This window comes from Apteryx mantelli, chromosome 1 (assembly GCF_036417845.1).
Source record: "Apteryx mantelli isolate bAptMan1 chromosome 1, bAptMan1.hap1, whole genome shotgun sequence".
NCBI lineage: Eukaryota > Metazoa > Chordata > Aves > Apterygiformes > Apterygidae > Apteryx > Apteryx mantelli.
This window is the reverse complement of record NC_089978.1, coordinates 26,437,421-26,457,092: the sequence shown is the minus strand read 5'-3', so window position 1 is coordinate 26,457,092 and position 19,672 is coordinate 26,437,421. Positions and strand designations below refer to the sequence as shown.

Here is a 19,672-nt window from a genome sequence, read left to right as displayed (position 1 = left end):
TATTTCTAGTAAAAATCCTGTGAAGCACTAATTTAAAATCAAAAGAAGTTGCAATATTCTGAAAGTAAGCCGATGGAAATACTGGCCAAATTAAGGTCTAGAAAATTTGACAGTGTCTCTTTAAATGTGTTTGTTATAGCAACACTCAGGAACTTTATACCATGCCAGGCCCTAGAAATCAAATGTTAAAAAATATGTGACTCCTCTTGTCCAAGAACTTATTGTGCAATACATTCACTTTTCAGAAACACATTATATTGCTATGAAATTTCCAAGAAAAACACCCAACCCCAAGCAAAATACTAATGTAGTACATTAGAACAGCAAAAAGTGTCATTTTTGTTTCTGCACAGGTGATCCAAGGAGGTTTTTTATCAAATGTCAAAGCAATGGAAATGGTAAGAGAGAAAAGTATATTGGTTTTACCTATAACTTGAGAGGAATCCACCATAGATATTCGCGACACTGGTGTCAGCAAACTGAAGAGCTGTAGTGTGAGATCAGTGGTAGTAAGGGAGGTGAATCCTTTCAGGAGTAGCTGCTGAAGCCCTGAGAAATCTGCCCACTTCAGCTGCCCTTGCAACTTCTCTAACTTCTCCCGGTTTTCAGCTTTATCTAACGGCAAATGAGCTAGTAATTTATTCAAGAGCCGCAATGCCATTAGATACTCAAACTCAAAATCTGATTCCATCAGAGCTACAGCAACCCAGAAGATGGTGGCCAGTAGGTTTGTTGGATTGTTAATATGGGATGGGTCAGTGAGACTGTCCTTTAGAGAAGATGAACTTCTGGTTTTAGAGGAGAGTCCTTGTTGGGTGCATGCCTGAATTCTATCCAGTGTGGCACTGCGTGGTGGATCTGAGGACTTGTCCACATCTCCAAACTTTTTGGGTACAGAAAAGCTCCTCTGGTGCCTGCTTCGTTCAGCAGTGGCTGTGTTACCGCTTGCAGCTCCAGGATTCACATTCAGCTGTCCTGTGCTCTTTCGGTTTGCAGTCAGTTTGGTGCTCGATGTTAAATCTGGTGAAGATGAACTGAACCCAAAATATATAACATATATTGTAATATGTGAATGAACATTTGGAAACCTGTACATACAGGGTGCAGGCTAAGTACTTATCAAAATGTAAATAAATATTTAAACAGAAGAAGTAAAACGCCAGACTGTCTATTAAATTCTGTCATTTTTATTCCAGAAGTGCCCACAGATCTGACTGAAATAAGGTTCGTGTGACACTGCCCCAAACCAGAGTAGGATAGCCTAGAGTCTAAATAGATAAGAACAACATAGAGACAGGAGAGACAGAGCAGGAAAGTGACTTGTGGAAGTGCCCATATAATGAGGCAGTGGCAGAACTGAAAACTGGATTTTGGTCTTTAAAATGCCCTTATCAGTGGATCAAACCCTGAACTTGGCATAGCTTGCAGGCAAACTGCACAATGGTGGATGGCTTACTGGCTAATGCAAAGAACTGTGGGAACTAAAAACAGTGCATTCTACGCAGAACCACAGATTTGCCACATTATCCTCAAGAGACCTGCCAGGCTCTCCTTCACAGAATCACAGAATCACAGAATCACAGAATGGTTGAGGTTGGAAGGGACCTCTGCAGATCATCTAGTCCAACCCCCCTGCTCAAGCAGGGTCACCTAGAGCACGTTGCACAGGATCGCATCCAGGCGGGTTTTGAATATCTCCAGAGAAGGAGACTCCACAACCTCTCTGGGCAACCTGTGCCAGTGCTCTGGCACCCTCACAGTGAAGAAGTTTTTCCTCACATTCAGATGGAATTGTCTGTGTTTCAGTTTGTGCCCATTGCCTCTCGTCCTGTCACTGGGCACCACTGAAAAGAGTCTGGCTCCATCCTCTCGACACCCTCCCTTCAGATACTTGTACACATTGATAAGATCCCCTCTCAGCCTTCTCTTCTCCAGGCTGAACAGGCCCAGCTCTCTCAGCCTTTCCTCATAAGAGAGATGCTCCAGTCCCCTAATCATCTTTGTAGCCCTTCGCTGGACTTGCTCCAGTAGTGCCACATCCCTCTTGTACTGGGGAGCCCAGAACTGGACGCAGTACTCCAGATGTGGCCTCACCAGGGCTGAGGAGAGGGGGAGGATCACCTCCCTCGACCTGCTGGCAACACTCTTCCTGATGCACCCCAGGATACCATTGGCCTTCTTGGCCACAAGGGCACATTGCTGCCTCATGCTTAACTTGGTGTCCACCTGCACTCCCAGGTCCTTCTCCACAGAGCTGCTTTCCAGCAGGTCAACCCCCAACCTGTACTGGTGACTGGGGTTATTCCTCCCTAGGTGCAGGACCCTGCACTTCCCTTTGTTGAACTTCATGAGATTCCTCTCCGCCCACCTCTCCAGCCTGTCCAGGTCTCTCTGAATGGCAGCACAGCCCTCTGGCGTATCACCACTCCTCCCAGTTTTGTATTGTCGGCAAACTTGCTGAGGGTGCACTCTGTCCCTTCATCCAGGTCATTGATGAAGAAGTTGAACAAGACTGGACCCAGTACTGACCCCTGGGGGGACACCGCTAGCTACAGGCCTCCAACTAGACTCTGCACCACTAATCACAACCCTCTGAGCTCTGCCATTCAGCCAGGTCTCAGTCCACCTCACTGTCCACTCATCTAACCCACAATTCCTGAGCTTCCCTACGAGGATGTTATGGGAGACAGTGTCGAAAGCCTTGCTGAAGTCAAGGTAGACAACATCCATTGCTCTCCCCTCATCTACCCAGCATCTATTCCTTGCTAGCACAGGTCCCTCAGAAACCTTGCTGTCATCTCATCCCCTGCCTGTATCCTAAGAACTCGTCAGGATGGTTTACTCAAAGCAGAGCTGGTTCAGGTTCAGTGATTGATGACACCTCATGGACTATAATGTGATGATCCAGAAAATCCCTATCAATTATCTGTACAAACAAACATGCTATGTTGATACATTCAGTGGAATGTTGATGTTGATACATTCAGTGGAAGTTCTGGAAAACAGCTAATTCCTGGATTTCCACTCCTATTCCCACTTCATAATAGTGTAAGCCCCTGCTGTCTATAATCTTTGAAGAAGATCTTATAGAATCACTCATGTCAGGATAAAGAATATTGCATCCCACTGCTTTCTAGACTGCTGCTTCTTTTCTGCTCCATCTTGTTCTTTCCCAGAATGCGCACTAAAGAAAGATGAATAACTAGTGTCTAGAAAGTAAAAGCTGTAATTCTCTACCTCTGCTCTGTCACAAAGCAATACTTGTGTCCTGCCTTTGCAGTATAATACACAGCACCATGCCTTTAAGCTTCAGAAATGACAGTCCATGTGCTTTTATGCTGGCTGTGAAATTTGGTAACTTATGGATTTTTTTCCTGACATGTTCCCCATTCTGTTGTTATTAGGATTCAGATAGACATTAACCTCCCCTCAGTACTGTCAACAGCTGTGTTACGGAAGGAGCTTGCAATTTCCCTCCATGTACCTTTGTTGCATGTTAGACTAAGTGTCTCACAAAGATGGGCTATGCCTCTGGCGGAGTCCACAAGTTACAGGCATACCTTGTTTTATTGCGCTTTGCTTTATTGCACTTTGCAGATGTCGCATTTTTTACAAATTGAAGGTTTGTGGCAACCCTGCATCGAGCAAGTCTATCGGCGCCATTTTTCCAACAGCATGTGCTCACTTTGTGTCTCTGTGTCACATTTTTGGTAATTCTCGCAACATTTCAAACTTTCTCATTATTATTATATCTGTTATTGTGATCTGTGATCAGTGACCTTTGATGTTACTATTGTAACTGTTTTGGGGTGCCACGAACCACTCCTATAGAAGACGGAGAACTTAATCGATAAGCGTTGTGTGTGTTCTGACTGCTCCACCGACCGGCCGTTCCCCCGTCTCTCTGCCTCTCCTCAGGCCTTCCTATTCCCTGAGACACAACAATATTGAAATTAGGGCAATTAATAACCCTACAATGGCCTCTCAGCGTTCAAGTGAAAGGAAGAGTCGCACGTCTCTCACTTTAAATCAAAAGCTAGAAATGATGAAGCTCAGTGAGGAAGGCAAGTCAAAAGCAGAGACAGGCTGAAAGCGAGGCCTCTTGCGCCAAACAGTTAGCCAAGTCGTGAATGCAAAGGAAAAGTTCTGGAAGGAAATTCAAAGTGCTACTCCAGTGAACACGTGAATGATAAGAAAGCAAAACAGCCTTCTTGCTGATACGGAGAACGTTTTAGTGGTCTGGATAGAAGATCAAACCAGCCACAACATCCCCTTAAGCCAAAGCCTAATCCAGAGCAAGGCCCCGACTCTCTTCAACTCTCTGAAGGCTGAGAGAGGTGAGGAAGCTGCAGAAGAAAAGTTTGAAGCTAGCAGAGGTTGGTTCATGAGGTTTAAGGAAAGAAGTTGTCTCCACACATAAAAGTGCAAGGTGAAGCAGCAAGTGTTGATGTAGAAGCTGCAGCAAGTTATCCAGAACTAGCCAAGATAATTGATGAAGGTGGCTACACTAAACAACAGATTTTCAATGCAGACAAAACAGCCTTATACTGGAAGAAGATGCCATCTAGGACTTTCATAGCTAGAGAGGAGAAGTCAATGCCTGGCTTCAAAGCTTCAAAGGACAGGTTGACTCTCTTGTTAGGGGCTAATGCACCTGGTGACTTTAAGTTGAAGCCAACGCTCATTTACCATTCCGGAAATCCTAGGGCCCCTAACAGTTATGCTAAACCTACTCTGCCTGTGCTCTATAAATGGAACAGCAAAGCCTGGATGACAGCACATCTCTTTACCACATGGTTTACTGAATATTTTAAGCCCACTGTTGAGACCTACTGCTCAGAAAAAAAGATTCCTTTCAAAATATTACTGCTCATTGACAATGCACCTGGTCACCCAAGAGCTCTGATGGAGATGTACAACGAGATTCATGTTGTTTTCATGCCTGCTAACACAACATCCATTCTGCAGCCCATGGATCAAGGAGGAATTTCGACTTTCAAGTCTTATTATTTAAGAAATACATTTCGTAAAGCCATAGATAGTGATTCCTCTGATGGATCTGGGCAAAGTAAATTGAAAACCTTCTGGAAAGGATTCACCATTCTAGATGTCATTAAGAACATTCGTGATTCATGGGAGGAGGTCAAAATATCAACATTAACAGGAGTTTGGAAGAAGTTGATTCCAACCCTCATGGATGACCTTGAGGGGTTCAAGACTTCAGTGGAGGAAGTAACTGCAGATGTGGTGGAAATGGCCAGAGAACTAGAATTAGAAGTGGAGCCTGAAGATGTGACTGAATTGCTGCAATCTCATGATAAAACTTTAACGGATGAGGAGTTGCTTCTTATGGATGAGCAAAGAAAGTGGTTTCTTGAGATGGAATCTACTCCTGGTGAAGATGCCGTGAACATTGTTGAAATGACAACAAAGGATTTAGAATATCACATAAACTTGGTTGATAAAGCAGCGGCAGGGTTTGAGAAGATTAACTCCAATTTTGAAAGAAGTTCTACTGTGGGTAAAATGCTATCAAACAGCATTGCATGCTACAGAGAAATCCTTTGTGAAAGGAAGAGTCAATCGATGCAGCAAACTCCATTGCTGTCTTATTTTAAGAAATTGCCACAGCCACCCCAACCTTCAGCAACCGCCACCCTGATCAGTCAGCAGCCATCAACGCTGAGGCAAGACCCTTTATCAGCAAAAAGATTACGACTCGCCGAAGGCTCAGATGATGGTTAGCATTTTTTAAGCAATAAAGTATTTTTTAATTAAGTTATGTACTTTTTTTTTTTAGACATAATGCTATTGCACACTTAACAGACTACAGTATAGTGTAAACATAACTTTTATATGCACTGGGAAACCAAAAAATTTGATATTCACTTTACTGCAGTGGCCTGGAACCGAACCCGCAATATCTCCGAGGTATGCCTGTATCTACATCTGGGACAGAATTTGCTCTTGTTTTGTGAAGGAGAACAGAGCATGTCCTTTTCCTTGTTGAGGAATACTTCATATGAGAATGACAGGTTGTGTGAAACCAATATTCTAAAAAACATACTTTTTCCTAAATATTTTTTCAAGTATATGGTACAAAAATACAAGGTACTGTACAAAAAATTCAATATTTTTAAAGGATGCTAAAATGTGTTATAGACAACTGAATATAAGATAGAATTTATATTGCATTGGAATGTTCTGCACATTACTTCAACTATTGTAAAATTTGGCTCAGGTGTGCTCAGGTGGCTCAGGTCTAGTTCTACAAATGTTACAAATGAGCTCAGTCTTATCAAAATCGTTTTATGCTATCAGACTGCAGAATTGTACACTTAACATCATGAGAGATTTAAAAAAAAAAAGATATAGTTAAGAGAACAGGCTCTTACCGAGATAACACCGTCAAAAGATCACTGTTTTTCAAACAATCAGACAGATTATCCACAGCAGCTTCCAAAGTAAGTAGTGCTTCCATTACATAGCCCTATCAATGCATGAGAATAGCCATTTCAACAAATATGCTCAAAAACATTCAGTTGAAAAAAAGAAATAGGAATATAATGAAAACAGAATGTATCATTTCTCCATGCCATTATGCTGCACATTAAAATGTCACTACAAGTGTATTTTATTTTCTGTCTCTGAATGATCTGTCAAGGCATCTGAGAAGAGCAGATACCTCATCAGGGGACTGGTAATGGCACAAAGAACCTCTGACTTTCAGGTCACTGATTTAAATTCTGCACAAGCAGTTGTGACAGAATATTACTGTCATCTTGTGGCAATTTCATTACCTAAGTAAAATATGGAAGTGATGTCAGTCTGTTTCTTATTAAAAGCTTTTTTAGTCTTGAATCTCTTAGTAAATAGGATCTGACTATAGAAATTTCAGAAGAGAACAGACTGTATAGCTATATAGCTACCCAGTTCACTAAGAGAGGACTGGATCAATTTAGGTAAGTTTGTATAAGGTAGGTAAGCCAGCGTAAGTTTGTATTGTTCTGGGTGGTATAGTTTTCTTTATTCTAAAAGACAAATATTTGAGAAATGAGATGGTGTCTACTCCAGGCTGTAAGATTACATTAGCAGAAAAGATGATGGGCTTCTTAAGTGCAAATTAATGATGCGTAGTGGGAAAAAATGGTCATCATGCTTTCATTTTGTTTCACATTCGCTACATGTTTTCTAGATGTTCTCTTTAGTGCTAAGATTGTAATAGTTTGATGATGGCTTTGAGAAGGTACGTGTAGATTGAGTAAACTCAGAGCTACTCTTTTGTAAGCCCACATTTTAGCTTGCATCACTTGATTCCAGAACACCTTGTTAAAACTGTAATTTTAAAATAAATATACTCTAAAACAACAGTATTACAAAACATTATGAATCACACATTCATACCTGAATCTCATCTCCATGCTCTCCAATAACTTCCACCAATCTTGACAGGAGATCAGATAGCGCATGTGCAGAAAGGGGCTGCTTTAGGGCCCTGAAAATCTGGAAAGAGCGACCTGCGTAATGTCTTGAAGAACTTGAAAGAGCTGTTTGTAAAGCAACTTCACTCAGATGCTGCTCCAAATGAAAACCTGAGCAAAAGAGTCAATATTGTCAATATGTCAATATTTTTTTAATGGCAGACTTTACTATGGGCATATAGAGGCTGAACCAACTGTATGGGGAGGGTATGCACTGTAGTGTACCCTGTGAGAAACCAAGAAGCAGAAATGTCTTGTTTTGGGAGAATTTCCCACTTCTTACATTTATTTCACACAGAATATAAGAAAACAAACTTTGCAAAGCTGAAATTTTGAATCTGGAAATGTTTGTTTGTTTTGCAAAACCTGAAATTCTTCAATCTGATTTCAAATTTTTTAAAATTCCTTGACAAAGCTTGAAGCCTTCCATTATTCTTACTGGCAGCAATACAGTAAATTCTGAACATTTTGACATCTAAAGCCAAGCTGGCTTATGAGTCTTTCCATTAGCTTCAGTAGGCCTTGGATCAGATCTTAATATAAGTACTGATGTTGTGTTCTGCTTTGATCTCAAAAGATATTTACAGGACATAGAGGAGTTTTTATCAGGCAGAACAATCAATCAAAATGCTTTCTATCAACAGCTTTGAAGGAATGTTTGATTTAATATTTAGCCATAATTCAATCTAATATGATTTTTTTTAAAACAATTCCTTAATATGTCATACACCCTTCTTAAGACATACGTTATGCTTCTGCATAAGCAGATCCACTAAAAGGAAGATCACAGAATAAGCATGCACTGTGACCTTGACGGAATAGTCTTATAGCTATGAAAGAAAAAATATTACTACCTGACTTGGAATCTTTAAATGCAGATACAACATGACGCAGAAAATTAGTGAGCTGTTCAGCACTCTTGGTATTCTGATTTTTAGGTGTGATATCTTCATGGCACCAAAGTGGACCAAATGCCCTTAAATAAATATATAACAAAGTGCAAAATTTCTTTGAGTTGTCTGAAAGATATGTAATAATTTAAAATATATAAACTGTAAATGCAACCAGATATTGCCATGACTATAATCTGGAAAACCTGTGATTGAACACAATTTTATGATCAAAAACACAGAATAGTTGAGGTTGGACGGGGCCTCTGGAGATCTTCTTATCCAACCCCCCTGCTCAAGCTAGAGCAGGTTGCCCAGGAACATGCTCAGTTTGGTTTTGAGTATCTCCAAGTATGGAGACTCCACAACCTCTCTGGACAACCTGTTCCAGTGTTCAACCTCCCTCACAGTTTTCTTATGTTCAGATGGCATTTCATATGTTTCAATTTGTGCCTGTTGCCTCTTGTTCTGTCACTGGCACCACTGAGAAGAGTCTGACGGTGTCTTCTTTGCTCCCTCCCTTCAGATATTGAAATGCATTGAAGACCCCCCCTCAGCCTTCTCTTCTCCAGGCTGAAGAGTCTCAGCTCTCTCAGTCTCTCCTCACATAACAGATGCTCCAAGCCTTTAGTCATCTTTGTGGCCCTTCACTGGACTCACTCCCGTATGCCCATGTCTTTCTTGTACGGGGGAGCCCAGAACTGGACCCAGCATTCCAGGTGTGGCCTCACCAGGGCTAAGTAGAGGGGAAGGATCACCTCCCTCGACCTGCTGGCAACACTCTTCCTAATGCAGCCCAGGATACCATTGGCCTTCTTTGCCCAAAGGCAAAGGCCCTGAGGGCACACTGCTGCCTCATGGTCAACTTGTTGTCCACCAGGACCACCAAGTCCTCTTCTGCCAAGCTGCTTTCCAGCTGGTCACCCCCAGAGTGAACCAGCACATGGGGTTAATACAGATAAATAAAAATTCCTTTTCTGTATTTTACAAAACTTCTCATTTAAAATGTATTTTATACCATTTTGAGAGCAGCATAAACAAATCCCGTTTTTTTATTTTTTTTTGAAAATAGGATCTGCCACTTGCATTTAGCAATTCAAATCAGTTAAAATCAATTAAAACTAGTTTCACCTTGGCCTTTCATGGCGCCCTGTGTACCTCCTACCTCATTTTATAATAATAAAACTGTCTTCTTCCATTAATTTTGTGTTGAACATAATACTATCAGTCAATTAAACATTTTATTCCTGTCAGGCAATATTTTTCTAGTGTTCCTGACACTGTAATGCTTTTAAGTACCTACCTACTTCTATAGGTATCAAAAAAAAGAGGAATGGGAGTCTGTAATTACTATACAAACTCAGTCATTTTCCTCTGAGTCTTTTAATTTGCTACAAATGATTGTAGAGAAGACATGAAACTATGCATTTCAAGTGCAAACAAAGGTAACCTCTGCTTATCTCCATTACCTGGTTGTCAGAAACTCAATTAATTTGTTTGCTTTCTCATCTGTTTCAGCAGCAGTGTCCATATCCTCAATCTCTTGTGTAATCTGTGGGAGATTTCCACTGCTGCCTCCCAGACTGATACTGGAGGAGGTAGAGCTGGAGCTCAAGCCAGAGTCTGGCACCGGAGATGACTGGTACTCCCGCAGAAAGTCAAAACCACCTGTCAGCCGAAGAGGAGGAGATAAAGCTGGAATGCACGAGTTACGCCAGCATTACAGATGAATGCGTAGGCCAAGCAGCTCTTTTCCAACAGTAAGCAGCAGAAACCTTCTACTGTGAAACACAAAAATCCTGCAGAATGCAACCACTCTCAAATTCCAATGGGAGTGAAAAATTGATAATATATTTTTAAACCTGCAGAATCTAATATAAAATGAATAATATCAAAGTCAGCATGGTTTTTCAATGCATGAAGGCTACAGTACTTGAAAAACAAATGTTTCCTGGCATTTTACATTCAGAACTATGCCTTTTTGTAACCTGCACTTTTCATTAGGCCAAGTCCACATGAAGTTCAGCTCACTTATCTGGGCTAGTCTGGTGCTGAAAAACTTCTGCAGGGTGCAAATTTTACAAAAATGATGTCCTAAATTTACAAATGTACTGGAAACTAAGACACAGTGGTTAAGGCTTCCGTTCCATGCCGTTAATAACTGTAAACACTGGACTACTCATATTAAATATTTTCAGTGTTAAGGTTATACATCTGAGCAAGTGTTCACCTAGGTCAAAAGCTTGCCACCAATCCACAAGTCAACTTAAGAGCTGGAATTAGAAACCAAGAGCTGTTTTCTTAAGGTTAGACTGTTAGTCACCTCAGGCTGTATCTACCATAGAAAAACTGGCCTAGGGAAAACACAGGGAGCAGGAGGTGCCTCTCTACCAACAACATCCATTGCAGGTCAGGAGACTCTTAATTTAGTTGCCTGACATTACATGGGATGAACCTGAGCTGAAGTATTTTCACTTAGGATTCTTTGCTATAGCTGCTCACCCACATTCTGACTCTTTATATGAGTTGACTAAAAAACAGTCCAATTAGGAAGTTTTGATAACTTCTTAGACACAAGAGGACCAGATACAGGGTACTAATTAGTTTTTTCAGAGACAGGAATATAAAAATATTTTATTCTGGTAGAAAAGCAATAATATAATTTAAATTATATTTAATAATTCATGGACATGCATCAGAAAAGAGATCTACATAGTTCCAATGGGAAATTCATGTGTGAGGTAGTTTTGCTAAGACTTTATTCAGAATGAAAACTAAAAAGCCCAAATTAATTTATTAATCTGAAATACATTTATTGAATTTCCTTTCTCTCATTATTTTAAAATCAATTTTTCATATCCTATCAAGAAAGAGTAATCAATTATCAAGTAATATTCTTTATAAAGTCACACTGTTAATTGCTTTTGAGTATGTTGCTAAAGAACCACTGAAATGACACTAATTTGCTAATTGTTCCTTTTTCTTCCTTTTCTCCTAAACTTCCTCACCCTCTCCCAGACAAATAATCCTACCTTCGTATTTCTACACTGTTTCTGTGATTTCTTCAACTCTCAACAGTATTCTTGCTTTTAGTAATATTACATGACAATAGTAAACCAACTCCTTAAAAACAGAGAATTCGCAATGGTTAATAGAAGACCCATCTCAGCAGAGGTCTGAGGTAAGCCTCCTAAAGTAGAAATAGATTTCAGGACAGAAATGAAGTGTATCTGTGATGTAAAGTGATGTAAAGTAGTTGTACATTATGTGAAAATTTAACTGAAGAATGGAAAACCTGAGGTGAAAATTCCTGCTGCTCTTCTTGTATTGGAATTATTTATTCTTTTTTTTAAGGTGAAGACTGATTGCCCTCATTTAAAGCAGTCCTGGCTTCCTGAGGAGAAAGTCAGGAAGTTATTAGCCATACTAATGTCTAAAACTCTACATTATATATTTTGCCTTGCAGCAGAAAGCTTTCTCGCTATCATGAAAAGTTACCTAGTAACAATTTGGGTGCATCTCTAGGGTAGTTCACATGGAATTAATATTAATGGGAACTGTACAGATTTGCCATTTTACTATTTTAATTTATCAAAAATACTGTATTTTAGGAAAGTAGCCTTGACATTCCACTTCCAAAAACATCTCAGTATAATGCAATATTCTCATCTTCTTGTGTTTTATTACCTGTATAAAGATATTCAGGTAAATATCCTGGTTGTACTGTCAGAGTCTTGGTCTCATTCATCTCTCTGGTCTGAAGAAGCACTGATGCAATGGCTTGATAGTTGCTATTGCAAGATAACGCAATCAAAAGGTGAAGCAATAACTTTTTACTGTGTTCAAAAACCTCGGGGCGGTAATGGTCAAGACCTAAAAGAAAAGATTATCGCAGTCACTGAATATGAAGTAATAATAAACAAGTTCGCATTCCAGAAATAGCAAAAATTCCAAGGTGATTCATGGCAATGGTGCGGAACAAACAAAAGATACAGTATTTCCGGCCACAGTTACCAGTGTTTCTGCTTCAAATCTATGTGTACATTTAGGTTCCAGACTGAGGTCCCACCCACCAGGTATAAGCGATATGTGGCAATGAAACGTTAATGCATTCTGTTGCACTGCAGTGTCTATTTGACAGACCTGGAAAACCTCTAAAGATGAGAAATTCTTGGTGGTGGTTATAATTACTTGCTCACCTCAGTATCTGGCTTTCTTTCACAGACTGTCAGTTTTACAACTAGTGCATACTGAAAGAGGTTAATACTGATTTATTAAGAAAGGAACTGACAGATGAAATCCCTTGAAAAACAACTTCAACTACCAATGGGACAGCATGAGAAATCAGTCACTAGCTCAGTGTGCAGAACTGAAACAAAAGGTTCAGCATTGAAAGACTCTAGTCACTTTAGCACTGCTAGGCTATTTGCATGTATGCTCCCAGATTTTAACACATTTTGAATAAATCACAAGTTACAAACATAAAGGAAATAAGTTTTCATAAAATATGCTGTACTACATGGTAATGAACTCCTTTGAATTCTCTTTCAGTATCTTCTGGGATATTTGAAAATACTCTCTTGTGTTTAGGAGCAGTTTCAGTGCTGAACAGTGGAGCTGTTTGCTTCTTCAGCTCCTTTCTTCTTAGGATATGGCCCTCTTTAAAAAGCAGCTCCTTCTTCACTCTAAGTGACAGCAGCCAACAGGTCTTTCAAGTGAGGTGTTTTCTAACATATTTCAGTCACACTGGTCCTTTTCTGGCCTGCAAAAATGCAGCTGCTAATACTGCCATGGTCAAAGCAATGTGCCTTTGGCTCCTGCAGACAGGATTCTTTGTCTCACTCATCCACCCATAGTGTCCTCCGGAAGAGCCACCACCAAGCTGGTCACTACTCGTGTCTTGTTTCTCCATTTCCTTCCACCTGCTATGAGATAATGATTCCATCCTACCCTATTCTAATGTAAACATTCAAGAGTGCAAAGGGTATAGAAAGTTTTTATTAGTTGAAGGTAAGTTCTGGACTGGCAGCAGTTGTGATTGAAATTCTCTATCTGTTAATCCCCCGGGTTGTATGAAAGTATTAACCTAGATATGACAACAATGAAGTAAGGACAGCTCAGTCCTTGTGCTCCTCCAGTGCTAGGCAATTCTTAACTTGGAAGAATGCCCAATAGCATAAATTTGTGTTGTGATGTGGACACATTTCCATGAGAAAGTCATCTAGCTGCTCATTTCACACTGACTGCCAGGAGTTTTTAAACAGCAGTGATTTTCATGCACTAAACACAGGCAGGTTCACACCAACAGTCTGTCTCTCTGCTTCACTATCAGTACCATCCAATATCCAATTAAACATATTTTGCAAAATTCTTTCACTCCAGTAATTTCCCACTCCTTCCAACACATGAAAGGACACAGGCTCTCAAGCTAGCCACCATACTATTTCCAGGTTCCTTTTCAGTCAGGTCCATTTGCCTGCTCACATTTCAATGGGACAGAAGTACTTTATATTTAATCACATTCATACCTTTGACTAACACGTTTAGCAGTACTCCCTTAGATCCTCACAAAAGAGGTCTACTACAAACTACAAGAATGGTTTTCTGCAGGAGGTTTAGCAACTTTTGAGAAACTGAACTTGCAATTTGGAAGCTATGATGTTGTCTTAGCTTAGACTATGTCTAACCAGTTACATTTAACTTTAATTTCACATTTGAGAATTGAGAGCTCCTAGCCAAGGGACTGTCTCAAATGGTATTCATAAATTTCTATTTATTTCTTGTGAAATACTGTAATGTTGAAACATTATTGCAGGAACAAATCAGTAAAGATATTATTATAATGGACTGGTAATATCATAACTCTGTTTCTGCATATGTTTATTTGCACAGCTCCTTATAGCTCCTTACAGTTGTCTTTACTGAAGTGGCCATCTTGCTGCATATTATTCCTGTCTTAAGTTATTTATTTATCCTTGTGAGAATTCTTAACTGTAAATATCAGTTTTCTCATCCTTGTTACAAATCAGACCAAAGAGGCTGTTGGATCAGTTGCTTGTTATTGATTTGATTCATACACTTAGCCATTTCTCATTCAGCTCCCTCTTAAATTTGAAAAGTTTACAGCAATATAAAAAGTAGTCGAAGGTTGTTAAAGCAGCCACAAAATCAGATTTAATTTTTCAAAAATAAGTAGTGAAGAATACATGTGAAATGTCATAATGAAAATGTCCCTGGAAGCCTGATCTGACAAGCTTCTGGCTTAACTTTTGCTCTGGTGTTTCATCAGAATTTTGTTGAAATCGATGTACCAATATACAATACTTGAAAATTTGATGAGTGTGCATTTTCCAACAAAAACATATTTCATCAAAAAATTTCAAACAGAACAGCTGTTAACAGAATAACAGAAAAGGAGAATGAGGCATCTTCTTCAGGTATATATACTACAGCGTATCACATATATTCCAGCACTGTTCTGTTAACTCCCAACTTAATCTCTTTCGTCTGCTGAACAAGAGAGTCTTCTCAGATTGCCAGTGAGTAGATTTAGTGACAGCTATGGTGATCGAATGAGGACTGTGATCTCCAGTTATAATTAATTTATTTCACAAGTGCCTGGCAATGTTTATGTGCAAGAAGTATTATTTATCAATCATGAAAGTTAGGTAATGGCTTTATAACACCAAATACTCTTGTGTGCTAAAAAATTAGGCCATGCAATCCTCAGACTATTAAGTGCCAGGATAAGGAAGATATTGGTCACCACCTTCCAGCTGAACTGTGTTACAGTCAAGAACAGACACAGCAGTGAGGAAAAAGGAGTGCCTCTAAACTCAGTCATATAAGGGAAGACACTGAAGATAAGGTATTCCATTAGCAATGAGATTAATGAAGCTTGCTTTCCAATTATTCATGTCCTGCCTTCACTATCTTTGCACTAGAGTGATCTCAGCTCTCTTATATAATATTTTTGAAAGGCAAGAGACAACACTTGTGTGTGTAGTCTGAATCTAACACATGTGCTGACTGACCAGCTGCCCCTCAAAAAGCAGTGTACAAGGGCTGAGTTTTGCCTGCCTTTCTCCCAGTAGGGCCCTAATTTTTAAAAAACCTTTGAGGAAGTTAATCATCTTCAAACTTCTACCCATCTCTCAACTTTGGCTAAAATTGGCCAAAATATTCAAGGGTTTCAAAGTTTTGAGACTAACTGTCAGACTGTGTAACTACTGTAGGCCTATTTCTTTTAGGAAATCAGAATAAAAAAACATATAAGGAAAACTCAACTCCATAGCTTCAGCAAAACTAAAATACAAGTATGTTTATACTTTGTTTCTTGTTCTGTTGGTCTTACCTAAGAAGAGAGCATGTAGCAATAGAGGGAGGTGAAGGGCCCAATCTTCTCTCACACTGTGATCCACTACCATCTCAGTCATGAAGATGACAGCAATATTGCACCTGGTAATCAAATCACAGTATCAGTTTGAAACTTCTTGGAGATGGGAAAACAGTGACATGACAGCTATTTTGGAAGAAACAAACAATCTTCCACATTTTCAAAAATGTAACCTTTCTTCTCAATATTACTAATGTCAAAGTAACTTAGTTACAGTATTAAGCAGGTAAGAACCCATTACTGAAAATAACACTATTAACGTCAATAAAAAATCATGTAAAAGAGGAGTTTCAGAATATGCATAGCTTGGTTAGAAGAAAAGACTAAGGGGAAAAAAGTGCTATGAATAACAATAACAGAGGTTTGGGAAAGACAATTTTTCCTTTTCTGTTTTAGTTTTATTGCTTCAGTCTGATTCTTATCATAAAGTGATGCCCTACAGTGTAAATAGGCTTTACGGAGTCTAGTAGAATTGCAAGTCTTCACTGCACGTATTTTAACACTGAAGTATGGGAAAGTAGAAGAAATGGAAGATACAATTTTCAGTAGTTTTGAGAGGTGGGACAGTTAGATTGGTGTTGGCCAATTCTATTAGGAAGAGGAGAGATTTCACTGTCTGAAATGTCAGCATGAGAAACTGCTCACCTGTGAAGGGGTCCGCGGGGTGTGATAGTTTCTGGGAGGTAGTCCACAAGTGGTGCCCAGCATCCTCCATTGTAAGGCATGGGCAGGGGATGTGGCTGCTTGGTTTCAACGATATTCAATAGCCAGCTTGTATAAGGAGAAACAGGATCATCTGCATGGAAAAGTATTAAAAAGAGTGCATAAAAAACAAGTCTGGTTAACCATTTTGAAGAAATAACAAAATTGAGTTTACTCTAATGCACAGGTTCAGCTATTTGGGATGTGATAAGATGACATTAGGTTTGCAAATTCCTCTGCTCAATAATAAGCGATGCATTTTTAATCCCTCTTTCACACTGCTGGAAATGAAACACAGATTCCAGGCAGACAGCACTGAATCGTAGGAGCTGCAGCTGAATCCCTGCTGTCGATTTAGTAGCTTTGGATCCAGATCACAAAGCCCCAAGCAACAGATTTTCCCTTCAAAAATGAGAGGGAAGTTCAGCCAACGAAGCTGCTGTAGCAAGCCACCTGCTGCAAGGAGCCGTGTACCAGCGACTCATTCTTGTAACTCCCCACCAAGGCCCTGCTGAGCGATGCTGCAAAGCCGGAAATTAAATGTCCTGAATCAGGTAGGAGGCATAAGGAATGTGAAAAACATCTTCAGTGTGGTAAATCTCTTTCAACAGGGATGATGTAGCTATTGAATTTCTCAAATATGTATTTAATTTTGCTTCAGTCTGACAGCTGCTGTATGTTAATAAGCAATAGATTTTTTTTTCTTCCACCTGCTTATCTACAATGATGTTGGCAAAGTAAGTTATTTCCACCACTTTCTGTCTTCTGTCAGTTGCATAGCTTTGTTCATCTTTACTGCATTTTGTACCAGCTCACTCCTATTTTCCCATGGGTCAGTTTTTATTTCTCAGTCCTGGCAGTCTGGGATATACTGTCACAGGAAGCATCCTTTTCAAGCATGTTCTTGACACATATCCAAACACTGTCTTTCTTGAATTTTCAGTGAGAACATTATTTTTTGCCTTTTTTTTTTTTTTTAAACACATTTTAGGTAGGTTTGAAACTCAGCATTATCCTCAGCAATCTTTTTTTACAGCCTATATCTTATGCTTGTGGACTTTGATACAGGAAAAGAACACTGTTTTGATGCCTGCAAAAGCATCAGTAAAGCATCAGTGCCAGCATTTTTTAATACACATCACTTTTTGGTTTTGATAAAATGCCCTCAGCTTTCCAGATCTTCAGGAGCCCTTCCGTGAAGTAGCAGCTCCTCCAATTCTTCCTAAAAGCCAACTTCATCTTTCTCATTCTTCAGTGTTAGTTTTTCAAGGCACACTTTAGTTCTTTGTTTCTGTTTTTGACCTCTATTTATTTCTCTCATCTTTGGAGGATGATATATTATTTAAAGCTAAAGCAGAATAAACTGAACTCTTAATCTAGCAAAGTATAGCGATTTCACATATTTGTCTTTTGAGGATTAAGCAGATAATATTTGTCAAATGCTTTTCACATAAAAAGCACTGCACAGTTATTATTTATTGCTACTGATTTGTTTCATATAAAACTGCTTCACGAAGTCCACACTGAGACTGAGCTCCTCACTCATGTTTTCATGAGTTTGTGTGTGGACTGAGAAGAAAAAAAAGAAGCACTTTGTGCATTAGTGTACAATCTTTGCAGTAAAGCTTGGACAAAAGAGTTTCTGGGCTGAAGAGATTTGTCCCCTGTCTATCTCCTCAGGGATACAGCTATGCTCAAGTAGACAGGAGGGAAGAGAGAAGCTGTACCAGCAACTCCTTAGCAGCCTGGGCCTGATAGAAGGAGCAAGTTGCACTTTCTTAATGGAGGCTGTATTATTTATCTTGCAGAATGACAAATGATACAAGAATTATTCTTTCTTTTTAGAGTTCTATATAAATGTCAGTAACTAAGCAAAATGTATTTTATTTTACATCTAGGCATTTGCGTATTTGCAGAAGGAACTCATCTGAGAAGCAAACCTTACATAAATATTCACAGAACTATAAAGCTTGTAGATACAGGCAGCAAAAAGCATCTGGACAGTGGCTTGAGGAGACATTCCAAAAGACTGAAAAGAAAACTGCAGCATTTTTAAACTTCTTGTTACCCAAAGCCCTTGTCAAAACCAGCTGCTTGTGAAGAACATTTTGATAACATAAACATTGTTTTGCTTTGAAAGACAGTTCATGCAGATAGATCACCACTGGTGCTCCAATTAACATCTGCGGAAGAATTTTTAGTAGCTGCAGCATTAAAAAGCCATATGAAAAACAAGACAACTGTAGCAAAAGAGATTCAGTTTAATATGTTGCAGACTTTTTTTGAATATTTAAATACTACAGTATGTAGACATACAATAGTCTGGAAATACTGTACTTCATAATTATGAAAAATAGTTATTGATATCATTAAAACAATCCTATTGTATTATATTTGATAGTGTCTCCATCTTTTGCAGAAAAGTATATCCAAAAAATTATTTTGACAAAACAAGATATGAAACCTTTGCTGTTTATCTCAACATACTGTCAAAAACTGGCATCCTTAGCACCATATGACATTATGGCCTTTACATTATTTGACTTGGCTTTATTAAATCAGGGAAAAAGTCTGTAAAAAGATCTTGCCTTTTTTACATTTGGTTAGAGTCTAAAAGAAATCTGTAGATTGGCTTCTTTATAGTTCATTACAAAAACGATTGCAAACCCTCCAACTACTAAAACTTTTACTGTAATTCAACAGTTGGTTGAAATATCTTGGTTTTCTTTGGAATCTCTGCTCAACACCAAGGTCAATTTATAGTCTGTTCAGCAGAAACACATAAAGAACAAGCATGCTCAGGAAACCTATTTCACTCTTCCTTCTAATAGTTTTGCATGGTGCAGCCAGAACTTGGCTGCAGATGGCAGAGAAAAGCTAAAGAGGAGATACAGCCTCATTTTTGGAATCTCCTCAATCTCTTCCTCATGTTCATATAATGGCACTAGCTTTGGAGAGAAACACTGGTGAAGTGCACAATTCAAAGTGCTTGCTGTAAAGCTTTTGGAAGTCTTTTGCCCTCCCATGTGAGAATGTTCTGTGTGTTGCTGTTTGGAGGTTTCTCTGCTGCCTTCTCCTGTGAAGTTTTCTGGCTTTTAAATAGGTCTGACTGAGCCCATGTCTAAACAAAGGGAATCAATTAATTTTAAATGAGGTACAGAGGTAAAACGGAGACACTCCCTGTAAGGAGTTACATCTGTTTA

The 19,672-nt window shown here is 39.3% G+C and overlaps 1 protein-coding gene across 1 annotated transcript in view; it reads right to left on the bottom strand.

Annotated features, from left to right (window-relative positions):
- FRY (FRY microtubule binding protein) overlaps window positions 1-19,672 on the bottom strand; it is a 183,894-nt gene that overhangs the window by 44,368 nt on the left and 119,854 nt on the right. The window contains exons 37-44 of the mRNA XM_013962114.2: window positions 16,413-16,563; window positions 15,726-15,829; window positions 12,059-12,244; window positions 9,841-10,039; window positions 8,336-8,457; window positions 7,405-7,592; window positions 6,396-6,490; window positions 427-1,034 (exon numbers count right to left, since the gene is read on the bottom strand). Of these exons, the coding sequence (XP_013817568.1) occupies window positions 427-1,034; window positions 6,396-6,490; window positions 7,405-7,592; window positions 8,336-8,457; window positions 9,841-10,039; window positions 12,059-12,244; window positions 15,726-15,829; window positions 16,413-16,563 (1,653 nt within the window). The remainder of the gene's footprint in view (window positions 1-426; window positions 1,035-6,395; window positions 6,491-7,404; window positions 7,593-8,335; window positions 8,458-9,840; window positions 10,040-12,058; window positions 12,245-15,725; window positions 15,830-16,412; window positions 16,564-19,672) is intronic.